The 26,825-nt window shown below is 31.7% G+C and overlaps 1 protein-coding gene across 6 annotated transcripts in view; it reads left to right on the forward strand.

The window, feature by feature from the left end:
• LOC126887890 (zinc finger protein 431-like) overlaps window positions 1-26,825 on the forward strand; it is a 94,463-nt gene that overhangs the window by 32,248 nt on the left and 35,390 nt on the right. For all 6 annotated transcript variants that reach the window (XR_007699278.1, XM_050655805.1, XM_050655797.1 and 3 more), the window contains exon 2: window positions 4,457-4,582. Coding sequence is in view for 5 of the 6 variants with exons in the window: in XM_050655805.1 (XP_050511762.1) it covers window positions 4,457-4,582 (126 nt within the window). In the remaining variant the exon portion in view is untranslated. The remainder of the gene's footprint in view (window positions 1-4,456; window positions 4,583-26,825) is intronic.

Consider the following 26,825-nt stretch of genomic DNA (forward strand, 5'->3'; position numbering starts at 1 on the left):
ATAGTTTTCGATATAATCGAAAAAATCGATTTTCATTTTGTAACTTCAAAGGGCTGTAACTTTTTTTATGTGCATATTTGTACTAAGGTAAATTAGGTTCATTCGAACTATTTTTGGTCTCAGAATATGAGATTTAATTTATGAACTGTATTTTCGTTACACGCTGTATATAGGTAAGTGAGGTTCAATCAACCTATTTTTGACCCCAAAATTTGTGGTATAATTTATGACCAATCTTTTCGGGACACCCTGTATAAAAACCCGTTGTTTTTAAAACTCTTTTGTGACGTATTAGTATAATATAATATTTACGGATAACCGTCGAAGGCCGATATGATCAACCAAAAAAGAAGATGGATCTGGTTATTTTTCTAGTGACATTATTGGGTGTGAATCTGTCTGTTAAGTTTACTCCTCCCATTTAAAAAATGAACCATATAGACCAGGGTAATAAGCTAGAAATAGACCATGTTCGGGACACTCAAAGATCCAGGTAGTTGACTACTTTTTGAAGATATTCTTCTTTAGCGGCGAATCGATTGAGGGTAAAATTGTACATTTACCGCGCGCCTGCGCACACTGACAGTATGTGTAGTTCATTGCTAATCTTTCAAGATAGGTATGTATGTATCTGTAACCGTGCAAATAAGTCATTAAAAGAATATATTAGTGGTTTTAGGAAATGTATTATTTATTATAATTCTTGTGTTTTTGGATTAATAAAATATTATGTAAGCATAACATTTTTACACTATATGGCGCCGTGTTGTGTAATTATATCCGAACTTACATGTTCATTTCTAGTGCCTCGATGGAGTAGTTAGAAATGCGTTAGCACTGAGATTGGAAGGTTGCGGGTTCAATTCCCGGGGCGATTCATATTTTTTTTTATTTTTGGTTGTTTTAATAAAAATTTTTTGAAAGTGGTAGATAAGAAAGTTAGTTTGATTTTTAAATAAAATACAAATAACCTTTTAAGTATATTTACTTCGTTTAAATTACCTATTATATAATAGAAGAATATCTTCTTACGTGCGTACATGGTAGTACACACACATTCTTTTTTAGTTATTGTATACCTATAGGATGAAAACCTACCTGTTTCCTGTCTAGAGTTCGCGTCCGTTTTTTAATTATTAACAATTTAGTGCAAAAATCGCGATTTTTTCGATTTTTTGCACCCCATTCAAAAGTTAAATAGTTGACATAAAATTAAAAAATTTAATTTTTTAGAACATTAAAAAACCTTCAAAATGCCGATTTTTGAAAGTTAAAAAGTTAATTTGTTGCTACGCAAACTGCAAAATAAGTGAAAATCGTTATTTGTTAATAACGTTTACTAAAACTACCTTATAACTTTAGTGTTTCACCCAAAGTTGGGTATTGAGGTACTTAACAAACCCTCAAAATTTGAGACCGATCCAATAATTAGTTTAAGAGTAATTCTAATTGTTTATCCCAGAGACCTTTATTTTGCAATAACATAAGACAGAAAATAATGAAGATAGGGCAATTCTGCGTATGCCAAATAAAAGTAGAAAACTGATACTATCAAAATGTACTAAAAAACGATAAAAAGATTATCTAATATAGTCAAACATCCTAATGCCAAATTTGTGAAATTTTGTAGTTTAAAAACATTTAGAATAACTTTAAAAATATTGTCTGTAGAAAAAGTCATTTTACATATTAGAAAAGCTGGTATTTTACACGAATTTTTAAAAATGTAGTTTAACTGGTGACTAGTCGTGGTAAGTGAAGGGGGAGCTGGGAGTCGACAAATGCACGAGTTCAAAAACTAAAAAAAGCAACTTAAAACTACTATCATTTTCTATATCTCGGGATCTACTGAATATATTTTGATCGTTCTTTTTTTAATTTGTATGTAATTTTTCTATACATTACAAATATGCAATTTGTCTAGACATTTATTAATTAATAAACAGTCTAATTTGTTTAAGCAATTTTTGAAAAAATAATTTTTTCCCAAAAATCCATGATTTTAATTATACTATCCCTTTTAATTATAGAAAAAGTTAAGGTATACTTTAATAAATAAATTATTTTCAATAAATAATTATCCAATAAAAATCATTTATTTATTAAAGTGTACTTTAACTTATTCTGTGATCATTAATGATACTATGATTAAAAAAATAGATTTTTGTAAAAAAATTATTCTTTCAAGAATTGTTTAAACAAATTAGACTGTTTATTAATTAATAAATTTATAAACAAATTGCATATTTGTAATGTACGTAAAAATTGCATACCAATTAAAAAAAGAGATCAAAATCCATTGAGTTGATCCGGAGATACAGCAAATTATATTCGTTTGAAATTGCTTTTTAGGTATTTTAACTCGATGGATGTGTAGGTTCCCCATAGTAATCGTTTGCACTATATTTTTGAAAAATCGTAAAGGGTGCTGTGAAGGTATAATGTTTGTGCAAATTTTTTAAGAAAAAATACAAATCCCCTTCTTTAAAATGGCATTAATGAGATTCCTTAATTATTATAAACAAATTAGCTGTGAATTAAAAAAAACATATGGCTAACTTTGTCTCAAATGAGCCCAGGCTAAATTTTTTTATTTGAGAATTCGTGTTAAAGTACTATCTTCTCGAATATATAAAAAGATTGTTTCTACGGACAACGTTTTTAAAGTTATTCTAAATGTTTATAAACTACAAAATTTTAAAAATTTGGCATTAGGATTTTTGACTATGTTAATCATTTTTGTATCTTTTTTTAATACATTTTCATATTATCACTCTTCTACTTTCATTTGGCATACTCAGAATTGCTCTATCTTCATTATTTTCTGTCTTATCTTATTGCAAAATAAAGGTCTCTGGGATAAACAAATAGAATAACTCTTAAACTAATTAATGGATCAGTCTCAAATTTTGAGGGTTTGTTAAGTACCCCAATATCCAACTTTGTGTGAAACACTAAAGTTCTAAGGTAGTTTTAGTAAAAGTTATTAACAAATAACGATTTTCACTTATTTTGCAGTTTGCGTAGCAACAAATTAACTTTTTAATTTTCAAATATCGGCATTTTGAAGGTTTTTCAATGTTTTAAAAAACTGAATTTTGTAATTTTATGTCAACTATTTATTTTTTGAATGGAGTGCAAAAAATCGAAAAAAATCGCGATTTTTGCACTAAATTGTTAATAATTAAAAAACGGACGCGAACTCTAGGCAGGAAGCAGGTAGGTTTTCTTCCTATAGGTCTACAATAACTAAAAAAGTAGTCAGCTACCCGGATCTTTGAGTGTCCCGAGAAAATCCTTATTACCCTGGACTAATAGTAGAGATCCTTAAACATAAAATTTAAAAGTTTTTATTGAAATAAAAGTTATTTTTTATACCATCAACTACTAGGTCTGGATCCCGCGTATGAAAAAAAAGTTGATTAATAGCAAGCTGAAAATTTGTTAATAGCTTAAGGGTGTCTAGTCGGATAAACTTTGATATATGGGAACACTGGAACAGGGGCAGTTTTAATTGTGGAACAGGTTAAAAATTTGGAACGATCACACCACGAAAACGCCACATTTATTTTGTCCGACAGAACAGACTTAAACTCTTCGAACAGAGATTAAACTCTCATGCAAAAATCAGACTGCTATTTATCATCAAATGGGCGTTTTAATGAGTGGAACATGTAGAATATGTCAAATGACAGAAATTATGACAGGCGATAAATAGCAATCTGATTTTTGCATAAGAGTTTAATCTCTGTTGGGAGAGTTTAAGTCTTTTATGTCGGACAAAATAAATGTGCCGTTTTCGTGGTGTGACCGTTCCAAATATTTAACCTGTTCCATAATTAAAACTGCTCCTGTTCCAGTGTTCCCATATATCAAAGTTTATCCGACTTGACACCCTTAAGCTATTAACAAATTTTCAGCTTGCTATTAATCAACTTTTTTTTCATACGCGGGATCCAGACCTATACGGATTTTTTGATCGGACAAAAAAATGTCAATTTGGCAGTGTTTGAAACTGAGAATGTTTTAGCTACTGTTAAAAATTGTTTTCAACACTTCGTCATTTTTCCAAATTTTAATATTTTTCCAAAAAACCTCGTTGATGGTGTACGAAATAACTTATATTTTAATAACCACTGTGAAATTTTATGTTTCAGATCTCTATTAGTCCCAATCACTGCAGCAGTTAAGCTATGTTTTGTTTTCACGGTATCAGTAGATAGAGCATAAGTCGTTTAATTTTCAATATTTTGTTATGAAAATGGTTTTACATGTACTTCTTTTTATAAAAATGCTCATGCAAATCTTCAAAACAATTATCACAGTACTTTTTATTTTAAAAATTCCCAAAAAAAGTGTATGCAATTTTTTTTTTACTTTTACACTTTTTATTTTTATATCCCCTTAATTTATGATCATCAGCATTTTGTCAATTTTCATTAAATTTATTTATTAGCTATGGAAATTAAAGTTGAAAAAGAAGAGTTTCCAGAATGTGATCATGAAGATATAGATAATCTATCCACATCAATAGATTTTCAAGATTTGAAGGATGAACCAGAAGCAGAGGAAAATCAACCAGGTGAGTCAGGAAGCCAAATAAATAATAAACAAGAATTGGACTTCGTAAGTCCTAGGTTTTCACTTAGAGTGATCGAACGAAGAACCGGAAGTCGTTATTTGAACTCTTCCTGTAACTTTGTGTCAATTGATATGCGATTTTACTAATTTTGTGTCATTTTGACTAAATTTCGGTCATAATTGTTTAAACGGAAATGATTTCAAAACCGAGACTACAGAGTCAAGCTTAACTTTTCAATACTTTTGGATTGATATGTCACATATACTATATCTGCGACGATAATATAGCACTTCCGGTTAGAACTTGCTAACTATAAATATTTCGGTGACTTTAAAACAGTACTTTAACAGTGTCTTTAAAACAATGTTTTGTATTTTGAGAATGATTTCTGAACTGGAAATTGAAACGTCAAATCAACTTAATTTGAAAGTAAAATTGTGGGTATTTTACTTCACCTCAATAAAAACATATTTTTAAGGAAAATTGTGCCATATTTTTATTACGAAAATTTTGGTACCAATTATTGAATATTAAGAGGCTACCGTAGCGCGTCAACAAAATCGGAAAATGCGGTCCAAGATTGCGGCTTTAATTTTGAATATTTTGTCAAGATATTTGGCACACATATTCGTAATATAGTAAAGAATGGCGGTATGAGCCATAATACAGAGCCCAATTTGAGAAATTTGTTAGAATGTGGAAATTACTCTATAATTAAATACAATATTCGATATCTGTTCAGTATAGTAGTGTATTATTTAAAGCATTATATAAAAAAAAATTCGTTAATGTTTATTTATAATTAACAATTTATTATATTTTTGTGTAAGTTGTTGAACTATTTGAAAAATAGATTATTGTTAATTATTCCGAGTTTTACTCGTAAGTATATTTTACGTAAAAATATTTCGAATTCTAATGAGAGTATATAAAGTTTTAGGAGAATTTTTTAGTCTAGAAATATCGTCAATAGTTTAAAAGTTTAATTTTAAATTTAAATAAAAAAACCAAAATACACGCTTTTAATAAATTTTTCACCTATTTTGGATTATTTTTATAAATATTAATTTACCAATAACAAAATTATTTTCTATTACTTCCGTTTAGCGTGCCTATGAGTTAATGTCTCAATATTCAAGTTATGTCAAATAATCCCGACGCACTGTTGCCAAAGTTTCGCAGAACTTTCGAAAAAAGGTGTGCTACTATCTCCCGAAGTTATATTGATGACGCGCTACTATTGGCTCTTAAAAAAACAGAGGCTCCTATCTAAATAACCGTTCCTATCTAATAACAGATTACTACGATGTTATATATTTCCTATACTGTTGTACGGAGTTGAGTCGTGGACTCTTACAGACGCCACCTGCAAGAAAATTGAGGCTTTTGAGATGTGGCTTTATCGTCGAATCCTGAAGATATCTTATACCGACCACATTACTAATGAGGGTGTTTTGCTGAGAATGAAAAAAGAAAAAGAGCTGTTAATCAAAATAAAAACAGCCAAAATCGAATACCTCGGTCACATCATGAGGAACAGTGAGAGATATGGACTGCTGCAACTGGTCTTGCAGGGAAAAGTAGAGGGAAAGCGAGGACCAGGAAGGCGAAGGATTTCCTGGCTGAAAAATCTACGAACGTGGTTCAACACAACCACTACAAATATTTTCAGAGCAGCAGTGTGCAAAGTGCAGATTGCCATGATGGTCGCCAACATCCGAAACGGATAGGCACTACAAGAAGATCTAATAACAAAACTGGAAGTGCCTTTTAGTGATTTAGTTTATTACATTTATTTCCTCTACACGTTTGTTAATTTTTATTCTTGTTTTGTATATAGATTCTGCAGAGATTTGTCTGTATACTAAAATGTGTACATATTTTAGATTGTTTACGCAGTAAGAACAAAATAAAAATTATGAGTATACCTGAACATTCATCTCATAAAGAAGAAGATTTGGGTAGATACGTTGAAGAAAAAACATTAAGTAAAAATATGAAAGTTCAACGTGGAAATGGATCTTACACGTGTTCAATTTGTTTAAAACAATGTTCTCGTCAATATAATCTGAAAATACATTCGATAATACATACTGGAGAAACACCTCATAAATGTGAAATTTGTTTGAGGAAGTTTTCTGGATCAAGTAATCTGAAATCACATATGATGACTCACACTGGAGAAAAACCTCATAAATGTGAAATTTGTTTTAAGCAGTTTATTCGGGCAAGTGATCTGAAAACTCATTTGAGAGTGCACACTGGAGAAAAGCCTTACAAGTGCGAAATTTGTCTTAAGCAGTTTACTCAAGCCAGTTATTTGAAATCACACATGATGATTCACACTGGAGAAAAACGTCATAAATGTGAAATTTGTTTTCAGTCATTTACGCAAGCCAGTCATTTGAAATCACATATGATGACTCACACTGGAGAAAAACCTAATCAGTGTGAAATTTGTTTGAAACAATTTAATGCAGCATGTACTTTGAAAAGACATTTGAGAGTGCACACTGGAGAAAAACCTTACAAGTGCGAAATTTGTTTTAAGCAGTTTAATGTGGCAAGTACTTTGAAAAGACATTTGATAATACACACTGGAGAACAGCCTTAAGGTGCGTCCAGATATGCTACGAATGCCGTATGCCGTATCGAACCACGTCGCTAACTTAAGTGTGGACGGCACCCTGCAACAACGTAGCGAGCCTTATCTCGATCAGGGTGCAACATCGAAGCGTTGTAACGGACCAATAAATCACTTCGTGTGATAGTATGCTGGTCATAACACAAGGACTTCATTGCTTAAAGTCGGGTGCGTAAGAAGGGGGTACGAATTTAGATCTTAAATAGGATAGCTGAGAGATAGAGATCAGACTAAAACAAAACAAAGAAAGCGGAATACATATGACTAAAAGTTGGGCGCCGTTTAAATTTTTACCAATTAAATTTAGAAAAGAAATACATATATTATAGAAAAACATACCTGTAAAAAACACAAAAACAAATACACAAAAATAAGGAATTTACACTTGATTTCATAAAAAATACACACACCGGTAAAATTAAAGGAACACCTTAAAAATTGGACATGTTTGAGGTCTCGAATCTCCTAAACCAGTTGTCCGATTTGAGTGATTTTTTAGTATGTTGTAGCCTTATTATTTAAGAATATAGGTGTAATAAAATTGTTGCTAGACAGGTAAATGTCATTTTATACCTAGTGTAACAATCATACTGTGTTTTTCCCTAAAGTTCGGAACACCCTGTGGAATGTTCTAGCCTATATAAAATATTTCAATTAAAACTCGATTGTAGCCTTAGCTTTCTTAACATTCTTTTTTTTTTATTCATTTGCTTATGTTGGATAATAAAAAAGTTAGGTACTTTAACCACTAGCCATGTTCTTTATCAATACAGGGTGTTTCTAAATAAGTACGACAAACTTTAAGGGGTAATTCTGCATGAAAAGATTATGACAGTTTACTTTATAAACACATGTCCGCAAATGCTTCTTTTCCGAGATACGGGATGTTGAATTTTTTCTTGCAAACTGACGATTTATTTATTGCTCTAAAACCGGTTGAGATATGCAAATGAAATTTGGTCGGTTTTAAGAAGTAGTTATTGCGCATTTTTTGACATATAATTAAGAATTTTGTATTCACCATTGGCGTGCATACGGGATATATCTAAAATGTTTATACCCGTATGCACGCCAATGTTGAATACAAAATTCTTAATTGTATGTCAAAAAATGCGCAATAACTACCTCTTAAAGCCTACCAAATTTCATTTGCATATCTCAACCGGTTTTAGAGCAATAAATAAATCGTCAGTTTGCAAGAAAAAATTCAACATCCCGTATCTCGGAAAAGAAGCATTTGCGGACATATATGTTTATAAAGTAAACTGTCAATATTTTTTCATGCAGAATTACCCTTTAAAGTTTGTCGCACTTATTTAGAAACACCCTGTATTGATAAAGAACATGGCTAGTTGTTAAAGTACCTAATTTTTTTATTATCCAACATAAGCAAATGAATCGATAAAAAAAATGTTAAGAAAGCCTAAGGCTACAATTGAGTTTTAATTTCAATATTTTATATAGGCTTGAATATTCCACAGTGTGTTCCGAACATTAAGGAAAAAATACAGTATGATTGTTACACCCGGTATAAAATGACAATTCCCTATCTAGCAACAATATTATTACACCGATATTCTTAAATAATAAGGCTACAACATACTAAAAAAATAACTCAAATCGGACAACTGGTTTAGGAGATTCGAGACATCAAACATGTCCCATTTTTAAGGTGTTCCTTTAATTTTGCCGGTGTGTGTAGTAAATCTTAAAAATATCTTTATTTATGTTACTCAATTCTAATATGACCATGTACATGTACTCTTAACTATGTTTACAAAAATAACAAGCATTATGCGTGATATCCTATTAATAAGAGGACCGTGGTCTCTGTTCGAACTAATTTAAATTAACAAGCAAAATTTAGATAAAATTTAATAAATGCGATATATAATAGGTTTGTTCCAACACAACAAGAAACCGTCCATTTAATGATCATCGTCCTGCGCAGTAACATGGAACGTATTATTTCGTTACCATGGAACCCATGGAACGTTAATACACAGTAACGTGATCGTTACATGACGGTTCTTCGTTGTGTTGGAACAAACCCTAGTAAGTCAAATTGGATCAACGAAGTTACTTAGACCATTGCACACGAGGAAACTAATAAAAAGCTCTTTATGCTTCGTTTGTATCTAAAATAACCTATTATTTCTATATTTACAATCAATACATAAAAAAATCGTTCTGAATAAAAAATTGTCCTCTAATTTTACAATAAACTTTATATTTGCAAACAACTGTACCTAAAAGAAAGTCTTTAATCACTCAAAAAAGGTCGTTGACATGGGTTCAATTCAAAACAAACTCAAAAGGGCCACATTTGCTTAGATGCCACGTGTTGATGGTTTACTGCCCTTATTTCGTAGACTGAATAATTGCAATGGGTCGGCTTTAAGAGAAAACAGCAGTGACGGCTCGTGATTTTTACAATAGGGGAGGCTATACCTAACTGTAAAATATCTAGACAAAGGACATCGCACACATCTTATGGAAAATATAATGTCACTCAAATTCAATAAAATTTATATGAATATATTCGTTTCAATACAAACGACAAAGGACATCGCACACATCTTATGGAAAATATAATGTCACTCAAATTCAATAAAATTTATATAAATATATTCGTTTCAATTTAACGATCAATTCTTATCATTGCGGCAACTCTTAATTTTCAATAATAAGAGCAGAAATTGATATAAATCAATCTGAAATCAAATGGGTAAGTACATAAGTTAGAGTGAGAAAAAATATTTTAAAATACCCAAATTATAGTTAGTTCATAAATCTTCTCGAGCTCTTAAGCATCTTATTATAATAGTTTCACTAATCCGCTTAGGCCCAGCGGGGTTTAAGCTGTTTTGAATAGCACCCAGAGCAATAGTGATTATAACTGACACGTTTATAGACTCCAAAAATGTGATTTCGATAAACTTTAATTGCAATTTGCGCCGTAATTAATCATAATTAAGAGTTGGCGCAATGATAAGAATTGAGAGTTAATTTAAAACGAATCTATTCGTATACATTTTATTGAATTTGAGTGACATTATATTTTCCCATAAGATGTGTGCGATGTCCTTTGCACTAGCAAAAAAATGCGCCAAAAAATGTAATTTAAGGCCCCATCTTTTGACCATTTTTTATTTAAATTTCATAATATCATCCTAATTCATAATTTCTTGATATTATCATTTTAAAAATAGTTAGTCTAATAGTAAAAGTTTAATACCAAAGTTTGTGTCGTTTATTTGTTAACAATTCCATCTATTTGTAAATAGATACCTATGCATATCAAAATAAATACAGATTTGAAGTTTTGTAGTCCATACATAATGAAGCTTCAAATTTTTTAAGATACTCAACTGAATTTTTTTAATTCTAAACGCGGCCTACTGCGAATTCAAAAACACGATAAATTACCGATATTTTGCTTTGAGTTAGAGATATCGGAAAAAGTTATTTGAGCAAGTTGTTCCAAATATTATTATAACCCCACATACCAAATTTCATAACAAAATTCGCACTTTTAGATTTTTCATTATTTTTAGTCAGGACCCTAAAATTCGTTGTCCCGAGACGCACCCAACCACCCAACGGAGCTGAGAAGCTATTCTGCCTCCCTTGGTATATCTCCGGGCAGCGTGTGATGGCGCCGTAGATGCCACTGTTAGGAGACCGGGTCTCCGTAAACGCCTGCTGCGCTGCACGGAGCATTAGCAGCGGAGAATGCTGGGCTTCTCGGCTCCGTTCGTGCATCTCTGGATAACCCAGGGTCCTGCCTACAATAATATGTAATAAAACTGAGACGCGATCATACGTTCTAATGCTAATGCTCCGTACGTATGGATAATTAGTGATAATATGGAATTTACACGTTGTATAATAGTGAGAGTAATTGTTGTTTTCGCGATTCATGATAAACAAAACAGTATAGAGTGTGTAAAAAATTTATGGGGAGGCTGAGCCTCCCTTGCCTCCTCTGACGAGCCGCCACTGGAAAACAGTTGGTTGTCAAAGCAGACAAAACTTGTTAGTAATGAGTAAGCGACACGACACTAAAAACTGTAATAGACTTTACTACAAAAAACGCCCTGCTTCGGACTTCAGAAAAATCTTCGCAATTAGACTGAACTGCTCAAAAACTAAATACACTATGTCAAATCATAATATATATGAATCTGCCTATTTAGAGGCTCGAGGTATGTAATTAAATTCGTGGAAAAATTGTGGGTGTATTCGAACGGGACTCTTGGCTTGGTACTTGACTTATCAGCTTGTGAAAGTTAAAAAAACAATGTACACCTGGTTCCAAAAAAAACTGATACGACTCTTGACGCGTATTTTGTAGAAAATTGAGCAGTGTATTTTGAAGGATAAATACTTAATATTTACATACTGTCAATGTCACTGCCAAATCTTAAAATTTGTCAGATGGCTTATTCTGTTCCACGGTTATTAGACTTTATTATTAATCTTTATTATTAATCCTTTCTCCGCAACTGAGAGTATCTTATCAACTGTATTGTTTTTAAACAATAGATGATAAAATAAAAATATTGACAGTTAAAAAATGTGAACATTATTGCATTGTGTGTGGCCTAAGTTTGGGCTGAAAACTGAAATGTATTATCTACATTTTTACAAAATTTTGGAATATGTTTAATTACGTAGACCAATTTTAACAGTTGTTTTCAATACATATTTCAATCATCTACAAATAGTTTCTAATGTCTTTTGATGTCAAATAATTAGGGAAGCTGGAATTCAACAGTTTAGAATTTTACATTGAGTTAATGCAAAATTGTGACGCATGTCAAAATTCTCAATGTATTTTAATTGTATTCATTTTTTTCGAATCCTGAAAAAACTAATAAATATTTTTGAAAAATTTAAACTCAGAATGAAAGGCTACATTATTACCGAGGGCTGAAAGTCCCTGAAAACTTCTATAATATTTATTTTAATAAGTTACATGGATGAAAATAAAAAAGGTGTGATATTTAATTTCAAATATTTCATTCAATAGAAACTGCTTGTTTATTCTAAGGGGCTTTCCGCCCTCGGTAATAATGTAATCTTTCATCCTGCGTTTAAATTTTTCTAAAAACTTATTAGTTTTTTCATGAATCAGTTGTTTGTTGTTTGTTTATTTTATTATTTGTCTGTCATAATCAATATAATGTCAAATCAATCAAATACACTGCTCAACATGATCAAATCTTACTAAGAGTCGTATCAGTTTTTTTAGGAACCGGCTGTACCTTGTCAAGTTTTATCTGTCTAGTCTAGGATAAGGGTTTTACTGTAGATTAAACCAAAAAACCGTGAGAAGTTAATCCATGGGAACTCGGAATAATAGTATTACCCCAGGCTGTGGGTGAAAAAACGTGATATAATTGAGGAATTTTTGAAACCTATCAGGTGTTGTAAAGGACGATGCCAGGAATAACTTCTACTAAAATGTAACCAAAAATATTGTGCGCTTTTTTTTTAATTGCGATTTTCATTTGTTAAATTTACAATTTTTATTGATTTTTAAATTTGTAGCTTAGGATATTGATTTTAGAGAAAAACTTGTTAATAGAAAGTTGTTTTAAAATAAAAAACCTACAAGTTGAGCTATGGTAACTTTAATTTTGTTAATTGGTTATTGCAAAACAGCCTGCGAAAGGTCCAAAATGGCCGTTTTTTACAATTGCATTATTTATTGTACAAATATTTTTTTTTATTTTTTAAAGCTTTAAAATAAAGATCTTTCAATTCCAAACATAAAAAAATTTGTAAAGCCAGATTAACGAATTTGTTGCTTAGATATTATAAATTGTTTATCCCAAGAGGTCAAATGTCGAAGGCTATAACTTTTTGAAAAAAAATCGTAGAAAGTTGGTGAAACATCCAATCTCCTTCTAAAGAGTTATATTTTCACATTCTGATGTAAATAAATGCGTAAAACATTTTTAAACCTCTAATTTTTGGATTTGAAAATAAGGGGGCAAATTTCGTTATAAACATTTAGAGCTGAAGCGGCCCTGTACATCCTATGAGTTTTTAACTTACATATTATTGTTGCTGAAGATGAAACGAAGATTTATAAAAAAATAAAAAATTTCTACGACCAACTGAAGCCGAGATAATTTTTGGGTTTGAAAATAAGGGGGCAAATTTCGTTATAAACATTTAGAGCTGAAGCGGCCCTGTATATCCTATGAGTTTCTAACTTACAGATTATTGTTGCTAAAGACGAAACAAAGATTTATAAAAAAAATAAAATTTTCTACAACCAACTGAAGCCGAGATAATTGTTTTTTTTTTCTTAAATCGTAGTTCTTAAATCTTATAACAATTAAGAAATTATTTTACAGTCATTGACTAAAGAAAGACTTATATTATCTTAAAATAAAAAGTATTATAAAATATAATTACATTTAATTATTAAAAATTATTTTTTAAATCGGTGCTTTTGCAAACGGCCGAATTTTGCAAATCGCCCGGCTCGCTTCAAATCCGCGCGGTCGGAAAATTTTTACGTAACTTGTATTAAATTTTGACAGAAAACAATTTAATAATATTACCATTATAATATACAGTCTATTTACCACTGTATTTGTTTTTCTGGATAAACTTTTATATGTGAGATCCAAAAAGAGTAGTCACTACAAGAAGAAAAAGTTTTATATTGTATATTATAGTAAGAAGTAACATTATTAAATGGTGAATAGAGGTCACCGAGTCGGTTCTAGATATAGTACATTTTTTGTCATACCGACTTTTATAACCGAGTTACAGGGTGTTTTATCGATTTTGCCCATTTCTTTCCTAAGCCATAACTTTAGAACCACCCTGTATATTTTTTTGACATTTGGTACACATATGTCTCATTCAAAACCCAAACGACCGACATACTAACCATAAGAAAAATCCAGGTCCGGATTAACAAAAAATTATAAAGTAATTGTGACCTTAAAACAACACCCTGTATATTGAAATTTTGAAAATCTGTTTGCATATTTGAAAAGAGCACAAAAAAGTAAGTTTAATGGTTCGCTTCAATTTTTCGGCCAGACAATTTTATAACTTTAATTTTGAAATTATATTGAATTTTTTAATAACTTTGACATTAAAAAGCAGATATTATTAACTTTTAGTTATAAATTATTAAAGTTAATAAATAAATACTCATTTTAAAAATAATCAATACTTATTTACCACATTGTAACGACCCAATTACTAATGACAAGAAAAATCCAGGTCCGGATTAAGAAAAAAATATAAAGTAATTGTGACCTTGAAACAACACCCTGTATATTGAAATTTTGAAAATTTGTTTGTGTATTTTAAAAGAGCATAAAAAACTGCCTTAAAAGGTGCATGTCAAATTTTTGCGCAGATAATTTAATTACGGCAATTTTGAAATCATTTTGATTAATTCTGTCAAGGTCACAAGAAGCTACCAAAAAAATGAAGAACAATCCCAATGTACTTAAAAAATCGATTCGAAATATTTTAAAACGAGCAAGGAAATGCATCGAACAAAATGGCGGACATTTTGAGCAACTGTTATAGTTCAAATATTATTAATTTATGTTAAATTGTGGAATTGTAACGAATTTTTGTTTTATTGGATATAACAGTTTTTTTAATTCTTTACTAAATCATTAAAATATCCCAATTCTCGCAATTCTAATTTTTAATGATGTGCATGTAGCTACAAATCCAGAGAATCTAGTAAATAAGTATTAAGTATTTTTAAAATAATTATTGATTCATAACATTAAATTATTATTAAAAGTTAACAATACCTGGTTTTTAATCTCAAAGTTCTTTAAAATTTCAATATAATGTCAAAATTGATGTAATTAAATCAACGGCGAAAAAATTAAAATAAGCCTTTAATCACAGTTTTTCATACTCTTTTAAAATGCATAGACAAATTTTTAAAATTTCAATATACAGGGTGTTGGTTCAAAGTCACAATTACTTTGTATTTTTTTCTAAATCCGGACCTGGATTTTTCTTGTCATTAGTAATTGGGTCGTTCCAATGTGGTAAGTAAGTATTGATTATTTTTAAAATGAGTATTTATTCATTAACTTTAATAATTTATAACTAAAAGTTAATAATATCTGCTTTTTAATGTCAAAGTTCTTAAAAAATTCAATATAATTTCAAAATTAAAGTCATAAAATTGTCTGGCCGAAAAATTGAAGCGAACCATTAAACTTACTTTTTTGTGCCCTTTTCAAATCTGCAAACAGATTTTCAAAATTTCAATATACAGGGTGTTGTTTTAAGGTTACAATTACTTTATAATTTTTTGTTAATCCGGACCTGGATTTTTCTTATGGTTAGTATGTCGGTCGTTTGGGTTTTGAATGAGACATATGTGTACCAAATGTCAAAAAAATATACAGGGTGGTTCTAAAATTATGGCTTACGAAATAAATGGGCAAAATCGATAAAACACCCTGTAACTCGGTTATAAAAGTCGGTAGGGCAAAAAATGTACTATATCTAGAACGGGCTCGGTGACCTCTATTCACCATTAAAGTATTTCCGTTTCCCAATGAAACACCAGGTATATTTAATATAATATATGTATCATTTTTGTAATATTATTTCTTCAGAAATGAAATTTCACATATAAAAGTTTATCAAAAAAAACAAATACAGTGGTAAATAGACTGTATATTATAATGCTAATATTATTAAATTGTTTTCTGTCAAAATTTAATACAAGTTACATAAAAATTTTCCGACCGCGCGGATTTGAAGCGAGCCGGGCGATTTGCAAACTACGGCCGCTCGCAAAAGCACCGGTTTTAAAAATAATTTTTAATAATTAAATGTAATTATATTTTATAATAATTTTTATTTTAAGATAATATAAGTCTTTCTTTAGTCAATGACTGTAAAATAATTTCTTAATTGTTATAAATAAAGGCACTACGACTTAAGAAAAAAAAAACAATTATCTCGGCTTCAGTTGGTTGTAGAAAATTTTTATTTTTTTATAAATCTTCGTTTTGTCTTCAGCAACAATAATCTGTAAGTTAGAAACTCATAGGATGTACAGGACCGCTTCAGCTCTAAATGTTTATAACGAAATTTGCCCCCTTATTTTCAAACCCAAAAATTATCTCGGCTTCAGTTGGTCGTAGAAATTTTTTATTTTTTTATAAATCTTTGTTTCATCTTCAGCAACAATAATCTGTAAGTTAAAAACTCATAGGATGTACAGGGCCGCTTCAGCTCTAAATGTTTATAACGAAATTTGCCCCCTTATTTTCAAACCCAAAAATTAGAGGTTTAAAAATGTTTTACGCATTTATTTACATCAGAATATGAAAATATAACTCTTTAGAAGGAGATTAGATGTTTCACCAACTTCTACGATTTTTTTCAAAAAGTTATAGCCTTCGACATTTGACCTCTTGTGATAAACAATTTATAATATCTAAGCAACAAATTCGTTAATCTGGCTTTTCAATTTTTTTTTGTTTGGAATTGAAAGATCTTCATTTTAAAGCTTTAAAAAATAAAAAAATGATCTGTACAATAAATAATGCAATTGTAAAAAACGGCCATTTTGGACCTTTCGCAGGCTGTTTTGCAATAACCAATTAACCAAATAAAAGTTACCGTACCTCATATTGTAGTTTTTTAAATTTACTACAACTTTGTATTAAAAAGTTTTTCTCTAAAATCAATATCCTAAGCTGCAAAATTAAAAATCATTAAAAATTGCAAATTTAACAAATGAAAATCGCAATAAAAAAAAAGCGCACAATATTTTTGGTTACATTTTAGTAGAAGTTATTCCTGGCATCGTCCTTTACAACACTTGATAGGTTTCAAAAATTCCTAAATTATATCCTGAAATCGACATATTTTTCACCCACAGCCTGGGGTATATATCGCATACTATTTTACATGCAAAAAAACGTAAACGTTATATCGTTCCACTAGTTGTCGTTAAACCCGTTCATCAAAGAAAAGGGTCGTCGGAAGGTTTATAGGACGAGGTTCGCCATAAATTCATATCTTGCCATCTGGCAAGCGAACCTTTCGGCGTTCCAGTCATTGTTATTTTGAAATTGAGTGCTTCAAGATGAAATGGACAGATGAGAATTATCTACCGATAGAAAATTATCGAGAAAACGAAATATTATGGAACTCCAAGAATCCCTGATACAAGAAAAAACGATGATTCGAAAGAGATTGGCGCGAAAATGAAAACAACTTCCGATGAATGTAGAAAAAAGTGACCAGTCTTCTATTTGGTTTTAAGAGTGATGTTTTCTTTTAATCCTTCAATTATAGCTCCACATACTTCCGCAATTAATACACTTATATGGATTATTTGGATATTTTGAAAAGATATTGTAAATTTGTGAAAGAATCTCCAGTCGCCAAAAGACGATAGTGACTGCTAACCCTTCTTGAAAAGAGATAGCTTTTCTCCAACTTATATCTTTTCTACTTATTTCCGGACCCACTAAGTTGATCAAAAATTCGAAGTCAGAAGGCGACATTCTTGTGCAGTTTTTATATTATAATCCACTGATAGACTGAAATTTGAAATCCAAAATTAAATGATTGCCTCTACTTTTATATATTATATATACAGGGTGTCCAGAAACTCTGCCGACAAAGGAAGACAGGAGATTCTTCAGATAATTTTAAGATAATTTAACCCAATTAACTTAGTCCGAAAATGCTTCCTAAGGGAGTTAGAGCTCTTCGAAGATAGCGTCTTGTAATTAGTTTTTCTTAAATACCTCCAGAACGCTTCTATTTAGAAAAACAAAAATTGGTACGCGTAGTTATCTTCAAGATATAAATCTAATCCATCCATTGCAAATTTCTAGTACCGATCATAGGCGTCCGTTTTGGGTAGGGCAACGGTTATTTTATCGCATAACTTTTTTATCTTTAACTTTTATGCATTTATGACACTGGATTATTAAATTGTGAAGTATTCTAGTACTAAAAGGTACTCTTGTTTGAAATCGTTAGGACACACCGTTTTCTAGAAAAATCGACTTGAAAATTTTTCGCCTATTGAATTAAAAAAAAATTTCAAAAAAAAAACTGTTTAGAAAGACGAAAACTGGTACATTTCTAGTACTGGTCATAGGCCTCCGTTTTGGGTAGGTCAACATTTATTTTATAGCATAACTTTTTTGTCTTGAATTTTTGAGCATTTTTGACACTAGATTAATAAATTATGAGGTATTCGAGTACTAAAAGTTACTCTTACTTTATGTTTGTAAAATACTTCGTTTTTTGTTGAAAAGTTCTTTCAATTTTTTTTCAAATTCCAAAAACGAAAAATTTTCAAATCGATTTTTCTAGAAAACGGTGTGTCCTACCGACTTAAAGCAAGAGTACCTTTTAGTACTAGAATACTTCACAATTTAATAATCCGGTATCAAAATGCATAAAAGTTAAGGACAAAAAAGTTTGCGATAAAATACCCGTTGCTCTACCCAAAACGGACGCCTATGACCGGTACTAGAAATTTGCAATGGATGGAATCGATTCATCTCTGAAAAGTAAACATACATACCAATTTTCGTTTTTCTATATAGAAGCGTTCTGGAGGTATTTAAGAAAAACTAATTTCATGACGCCTTCTTCAAAGAGCTCTAGCTCCCTTAAGAAGCATTTTCGGACTAGGTGAATTGGGTTAAATTGTCTTAAATTTATCTGAGGAATCTCCTGTCTTCGTTTGTCGGTAGAGTTTCTAGACACCCTGTATATATAATATATATTTGTGTTTGCCATTATCTTCTTTCACGAGTATTTTTTTTTCTTTTAACTGAATAATGCATAAGTATATTTATGCTGCCGCAGCAACGTCCATCTTGCAGATACGGTTTTAAGGCAATTACTAATGGAACGTCAAAATGTTCTCTACGAAGTACGGAACGAGGTTCGGTTCGTTGATTAAGGCACGTGTACATATGCGCTCCGCTCGGTGTGCGAGTCGCTCGCGTGCAGCATGTTCGTCAGATTAGTACGTGTTTTCAAGTGGCGCACACAGCGCACCACGATATAACTTCTGTCGGTTTTTCAACAAACGCTTTGATGGTTCGCAATACGTATTTGGACGGGTTTGTGAGTGGTTTGTTGGATTTGGCGCGCCTGAGTTGAATATTTGTTAGTAATGGAGTGGTCGGAACTGTCGGAAGGAAATATCGAACTTATTGATGTTTACAGTGGAAAATCATTATTGTGGGATCCTCAACAAAAAACCATTTAAAAAAACAACTTAAAGCCGATATCTGAAGGGAAATACAAGCTGAAATAAAAAATATACATTCGGACCAATGTAAAAAAAGGTCATTTCATTATTTTATATAAGTATAAGCCACAACGAGTTTGAAATAAGGTTTACTTGACGTTTCGACTTTCACTTCGGAAGTCGTTATCAATAAAAAAAACATTCATAAATTAAAAAATTAACTTTGTTTCTGGTGAAGCAACGCAGTTGGAACAAGCAAATATATTATAATTGTGTCACCGGAAAGCGAAAAAGGTAACTCACAACTTGAAAGAACCTATAGATTTCTAACTTCGTTTCTGGTGAAGCAACGCAGTTGGAACAAGCAGATATATTATAATTGTGTCACCGGAAAGCGAAAAAGGTAACACACAACTTGGAAGAACCTATAGTTCTCTAACTTTGTTTCTAGTGAAGCGACGCAGTTGGAACAAGCAGATATATTATATTTGGGTCACTGGAAAGCGAAAAAGGTAACGTACAACTTGGAAGAGCCTATAGTTTTCTAACTTCGTTTCTGGTGAAGCAACGGAGTTGGAACAAGAAGATATATTATAATTGTGTCACCGGAAAGCGAAAAAGGTAACGCACAACTTGGAAGAACCTATAGTTTTCTAACTTCGTTTCTGGTGAACCAACGCAGTTGAAATAAGCAGATATATTATAATTGTGTCACCGGAAAGCGAAAAAGGTAACGCACAACTTGGAAGAGCCTATAGTTTCCTAATTTTGTTTCTGGTGAAGCGACGCAGTTTGAACAGGCAGATATACCTATTATAATTGTATCACCGGAAAGCGAAAAAGGTAACGCACTGAAATGTTAAGGACTGAAACAATCGCTTAGCGAAAGGCCACACGGGCGATAACTTACGGCGCCGTAAGAGCAGTAAACCTGACGAGGCATTGGTTGACTAACCAATTGTAGATGAAATATTTAGTCAACCAATGCCTCGTCCGGTTTACTGCTCTTGCGGCGCCGTAAATTATCGCCCGTGTGGCCTTTCGCTTAAAATTCGAGAATTTTTACGATTTTATATCAGGAGAGCAGAAACGCGAAAGGGTTGACTTTATTGGAAGATGATAGTTCATTCGATTACATTATGAAATCATCTTTAACTTAAGAATATCCGAAAATCAGAAGAAAATCAGAGAATATCAGAAAAATCATAAAAATGATATGATTACAGTGAAATCTTTTGTTAGTGATCCCATAGTAAATAACGAGGAAAAAACCTCATGATACGATCCCGACAAGGTAAACATTAATTTGGTCTTACATTTAGTTTACTCTCAAAATCAACACGAAACGTTTGAAATATTTTATTAGAGATATTTTTACTGTTTATTTGGAACGACAAATAAACTTGATTCAAACTCAAATTGTGGCTTATTCCACATAAAATAGTAAATTGCGTAAGATGCCACAAGAAAATAGTTTCAGAACAATACCAAAATAAAATGTAGTAGAAGTACAGGACAGACACATAATTATCTATACTTCATCTAATTTACTAACCGTTGCACGTCATTCGCGTCATAGCCTATGACATCGCATGATACCAACACGAAATATTTAGGAGGTAGGTTTGTTCTTTTTTAGAATCACTTTGCCGGGTGCACTGGAATAACAGCCACTAGACATATTGTATTATATACTCGTAGAGATAATATTTGAAGATTTCTATTAATGTTAACCTAAAGAAATACACAATTATATGTTTCATTTAATTTGTATAACTGGATTATAAAGCGTTTTTATGAAGCGCATTTGTTCGAAACACACTGTAACTGTAATCGAACAAAGGTGACATTTTTGAATAAATTGGTAACATTTATTTGACAGTTGCGGTGATGACACTTCATGTTTGTTTATATTCTTTATTATAAGTATCTGTTTTATTATATTTACTGTTTTTATTATTTACTTTACTATAAAAAGATCTTCTACTATAAAAATATAAATTTCAATTAATTTTATCACGACTTGGAATAATCCAGGTATCTGACAACTTTTTTAGTTGTTATTGTAGACATATACAAATAAACCTACCGGCTTCTGCCAAGATTTCGGAGCCGTTTTTTAATTATTAACAATGCAGTGCAAAAACGCTTGCACTGCAAATCTTAAAAGATTATTACTTAATTCTTCTTCTCTATTTCTTAAGTTTTTACTTATTTACATTTAATATTAATTTGTTTTGTTGTATAATCCACGTTTACAATAATTATGTGATCTATTTGATTTAAAATGGATTCAGGATTTTTTTATACTTTGGCAACTACGTCAACTTCGATCTCTGTCAATGATAATGACGTGCAACGGTAAGTAAATTAGATGAACTGTACAATTACTAATAGCCCAGTAAATGAACGGGAAATTCGGCGATACCGTGTAATTTTCAGGGGCAACTCCGAATTGCATGAAAATTTGGATTTAGGTTCTACTTACCCTCCACTTCAAAGTTGAAATTGTGCCGTTTGTTGCTTTTACTTGGGGGTGACAGTCACCCCTTCTCGGGGGTGAAAAAACATACGTTCAAGATAAGACCGGAAATGCATAAATTGACTGATTTTAAGCAACTTTTGTTCTATAGAGTTTTTTACGTAAGTCAATACTTTTCGAGTTATTTGCCATTGAAAATGTTGATTTTTCGACAAAAAAACTACGTTTTCAGACGGTTTTTCGCAAATAACTCAAAAAGTAAATATTTTATCGAAAAAAATATCCTTAGCAAAAGTGTAGCTTATAAAAATCCTAAAAAAAATGGTGTATCAGGAAAGTCTATCAATCAAATAAAAACAAAGTTGTAGCTCATGAAAAATACGTTCTTATTCGTCTAATTCCAAATCGAATATTTCAAGGTGCAATCACCGAAAAATTAAGCACTTTTCGGGAAAAACCCATTTAAACTTTTTTAAAGTGTTTATAAAAAGCTTTGTTTTAATTGCTAACAAAAGTTTTAACATTAAAAATAAGCGAGTTACGCTCAAAATATAGTTGGCCCTCTTTTTTTTTTATAAAAAATCATAAAAATCTCGCCGTCTTTAGCTCCCCAAATGAAATTAATCGCTACCGCTTTACAAACAATTTACTTACCTATCTATTTTTTATATGATCTGTCAGTCTCACCGGTTTAAAGTGTTTATTTTTGAAAGGGTTATAATTGAGAAAGCTTGAATTGGTCACTAATCATGAGTGTATGCAAATTTGGAACAGCCATATATTAACCAATTTTTGTCTTACGGAGAAACAAAATAAACTAGCATATTTATAATAGCAAAACCTACATTTTTTTACTCTTTAAGATTTTTCTTATCACTAATACTTATGTGTTATTTTGAAAAAATGAAATGTTTCAAAAATTTTTAGAAAATTTTTTTTGTAATATAAAACCAAATGTTTTCAAAAATAAGCACTTCAAACCAATCAAACTTACAGATCATGTAAACAATACACGTACAGTTAAAATAGATGATAAAGCCAAACCATTAATTTCATTTAGGGTGCTAAATAGAGGGAGGTTTTCACGATTTTTTTTACCAAAAAAAGGGGCCAACTTTTTTTTTTCAGTGTAACTCCTTTATTTTTGATGCTGTAAAATTTTGTAAAAAAACAAATAATAAGCTTTTTTTCGATACTTTAAAAATGTTAATAAGGTTTTCCCGAAAAACGCTTCTTTCTTCGATGATTTAGCGTTGAATTATTCGATTTGGAATTAGACGAATAAGAACGTATTTTTCATGAGCTACAACTTTGCTTCTACTCAATTTGTAGACTTTACTGGTACATCATTTTTTTCGTTTTTTTTATAGGCTACACTTTGGCTAAAAATATTTTTTTCGATAAATATTTACTTTTTCAGTTATTTGGGAAAAACGGTCTGAAAACGTAGTTTTTTTGTCGAAAAATCGACATTTTAATTCGCGAATAACTCGAAAAGTATTGACTTACGTAAAAAACTTTATGGAACAAAAGGTGCTTAAAATAAGTCAATTTATCCATTTCCGGCCTCATTTTAAACACGCGTTGTTCACCCCCCGAGAAGGGGTAAATGTCACCCCCCAAGTAAAAGCAACCAACAGCACAAATTCAACTTTGAAGTGGAGGGTAAGTAGAACCTAAATCCAAATTTTCATGCAATTCGGAGTTGCCCCTGGAAATTACACTCCAAACGGTCATTTATTGGGCTATAAATGTTCGTAAGTTTCCTCTAGATCGCAGAAGGTTCGTCAAAATGAAGAATTTGGACATCTTGGATATTAGTGCACCCTACGTAACGCACAGCTGAATCTTATGTTTGTGCGTCACAGTGTTGCCATGCTGTTTTCTATATTTTTTCAGAATTTCAATCAATGTTAAATGTACCTACAAGAATATTAGAATAAGAACGTTTACTTCTCCGTCATTATACTAGGTAGAATGACAAATGAGATGTCAAATGAAAGCTTATAATCCAAGGATAGTACTAAAGGTGAGAAATTAGACCTAGATTGTCTGCCCGTCTGTCTGTCTGACCGCGAATATAACTCATCCGTCACTATACCAGGTAGAATGACAAATGAGGTGTCAAATGAAAGCTTATAATCCAAGGATAGCACTAAAGGTGAGAAATTAGACCTAGGTTGTCTGTCCGTCTGCCTGTCTGACCGCGAATATAACTCCTCCGTCACTATACCAGGTAGAATGACAAATGAGGTGTCAAATGAAAGCTTATAATCCAAGGATGATACTAAAGGTGAGAAATTTGACATAGGTTATCTGTCCGTCCGACCGCGAATATAACTCCTCACTATACCAGGTAGAGTGACAAGTGAGGTGTCAAACGAAAGCTTATAATCCATTCTACCTGTTATAGTGCCGGAGGAGTTATATTCGCGGTCGGACAGACGGACGTGGATAATTCAATGTTTTCACATTTTTTAAAAATTGGTGAAAACAACAACTAAAAGTTTGTTCCAACATGAACTTTTGGACGGTCCAGAAACCGTCACGAAACTACTTGTACCGTTTGTTGTGCGCATGTTCGTAATTGTATCGCCCAGTCATCGTCCCATGACAGTAATTTGGAAACCGATGTTGGAACGGTTATCTGACTGATAACTGATTTATCTGTCATTATCATATATTTGTCATTTTTGTTGGTGACAGCTTGTGTGCTTTTAGTCGATCAAAGCCTCAAAAAATTTAAAGAATTAAATCCTAGTGCTCAAGTCAGTCCAACCAGCACATTATGCATTTGCCCAATTACTGAAATGATCATCACGAAACCGTCATCGAAAGATCACAATTCTTGTTGGAACAGTGGGAAGGACGATCCGATGACGATCATATTTTTGTTGGAACGGATTTTGTTTACTGCGCAGGAGCGTTACCGTTTCGTGACGTTTCTCAATCGTGTTGGAACAAACCTATAATAAACTTTACTTACTTGGTGTTTCAAAACTACTTACTTTTAACACATTACACAATATTACAAGGTTCCTAGCAAGATAAACTTCACAATGATTTAAAATAAATAAGTAAAAACCTATCTATACATAACATATTAGAATATACCTAAAATACACAAATGATACATTTCACACACAAATATATTATCATAAAAAATTATAACGTGATAGTATGAAAAAATAGAGGATACGGCAACGGTGTTACAATTGATGGTCGGATCCAATGCCAAAATCTACACAGACATATTAAGAGGAAAACTGACAGAGCGTGTTGCGACATTATGAGTGAAATAAAAAAATGTAACAGAAAAAGATAAAAACTGAAGACGCGATTCAACCCAACGTGAAAAAGATTAAACCCAAGAAGAGATGGAGAAATTTCTGTCAAAATTTGGTATTTATGACCCTTAAAATAACACCAATTGCTAAAATTTATTAGCCTGTGGATAGTGTGGATGTCTCGTCAGCCGAGGGTACGATCAGTGGCGTGGTAATTTTATGGTCAAACTACGTTTTGTTCTAATTTTTATCATTGTGAGAATTAAAAAAACCAACTAATATTTTTATCTCCACCACTGAGGACGGTCAACTTTTTGGTTGCCTGTATTCTTCGGGACATATTCGGGACATTTTATCACAAAGTAAATATTACTAATTTTACCGTCTTGTAGGGTATCTGCGTTCTCTTTCTTTTCCACTATTATATATATTATATCTCTCTTTGCCGACGTTTAAATTAGGACCCACTTGAAGCTCGCTTCAACACGCGCCTCGACCTCGTCGTGAGAATTCTCCATTAGGGTGCACTAATAGCCAAGATGTCCGGACATAACATTAACCGCGCGGCGCTCGCACGGCGCGGATATCTATCTCCGCCCTTATTTCAACGTCCCGTGCAACAACGTCGCGAACCTCTGTTGATCGCTTCGATGTTGGCGTCGAAGTTCGATACGGCATTCGGAGCATGTCTGGACTCACTAAAGTGCAAAATGTGATTTAAGCAGTTACTCAAGCCGGGTCATTTGAAATCACACATGATGACTCACACTGGTAAAACCTCACAGATGTGAAATTTGTGTGAAACAGTTTATTGGTGCAAGAAATTTGACAGCACACACCACGAAATGCAAGAAATTTGAAAAACCTCGTAAGTGTGAAATTTGTTTAAAACAATTTATTGCAGCAAGTACTTTGAAAAGACATTTGAGAGTGCATACTGGAGAAAAGCTTTACAAGTACGAAATTTGTTTTAAGCAGTTTACTCGAGCTGGTCCTTTGAAACCACACATGATGACTCATATTGGAAAAACCTCAAAGATGTGAAACTTATGTGAAATAATTTATTGGTGCAAGAAATTTGAGAGCACACACTGGAGAAGAGCCTTAAAAGTGTGATATTTCTTTTAATCAATTTAGCGTGTTTGTTTAATTTAATTCATTAATGTTTTGTATTTTGAGAACGATTTCCGAAGTGGAAATCGAAATGTACAATTTTAAAGTAAAATTGTGACTTATTCCTAAAAAAATAGTAAACAGCTTTATAAGGGTGAAATTTGTTCTAAACAATTTGCTGTTTATCACATAATGAATATAAAATTTCGAGTAAGTTATTGAATCAAAATGTTTGCTTTTTCCTCCTGATTTATAATTTTTTCTTCAAATTAATTAAAAAGTTTTTAAGAAAAGTTGTGCAGATTTATATTACGGTAATTTTGGTACAAAATTTTGAATATTTTAAAGAATTAAGGCTCAAAATGTTTCTTTTCGTCTTTAAAGAGGGGGTCTGGAAGCTTGAAAAGACATCTCAGTCCAGAACGCCGTCTGACTGACCTTAGTGCAGGATTCATTCTTCA

This window comes from Diabrotica virgifera, chromosome 1 (genome assembly GCF_917563875.1).
Source record: "Diabrotica virgifera virgifera chromosome 1, PGI_DIABVI_V3a".
NCBI classification, from domain to species: Eukaryota; Metazoa; Arthropoda; class Insecta; order Coleoptera; family Chrysomelidae; genus Diabrotica; species Diabrotica virgifera.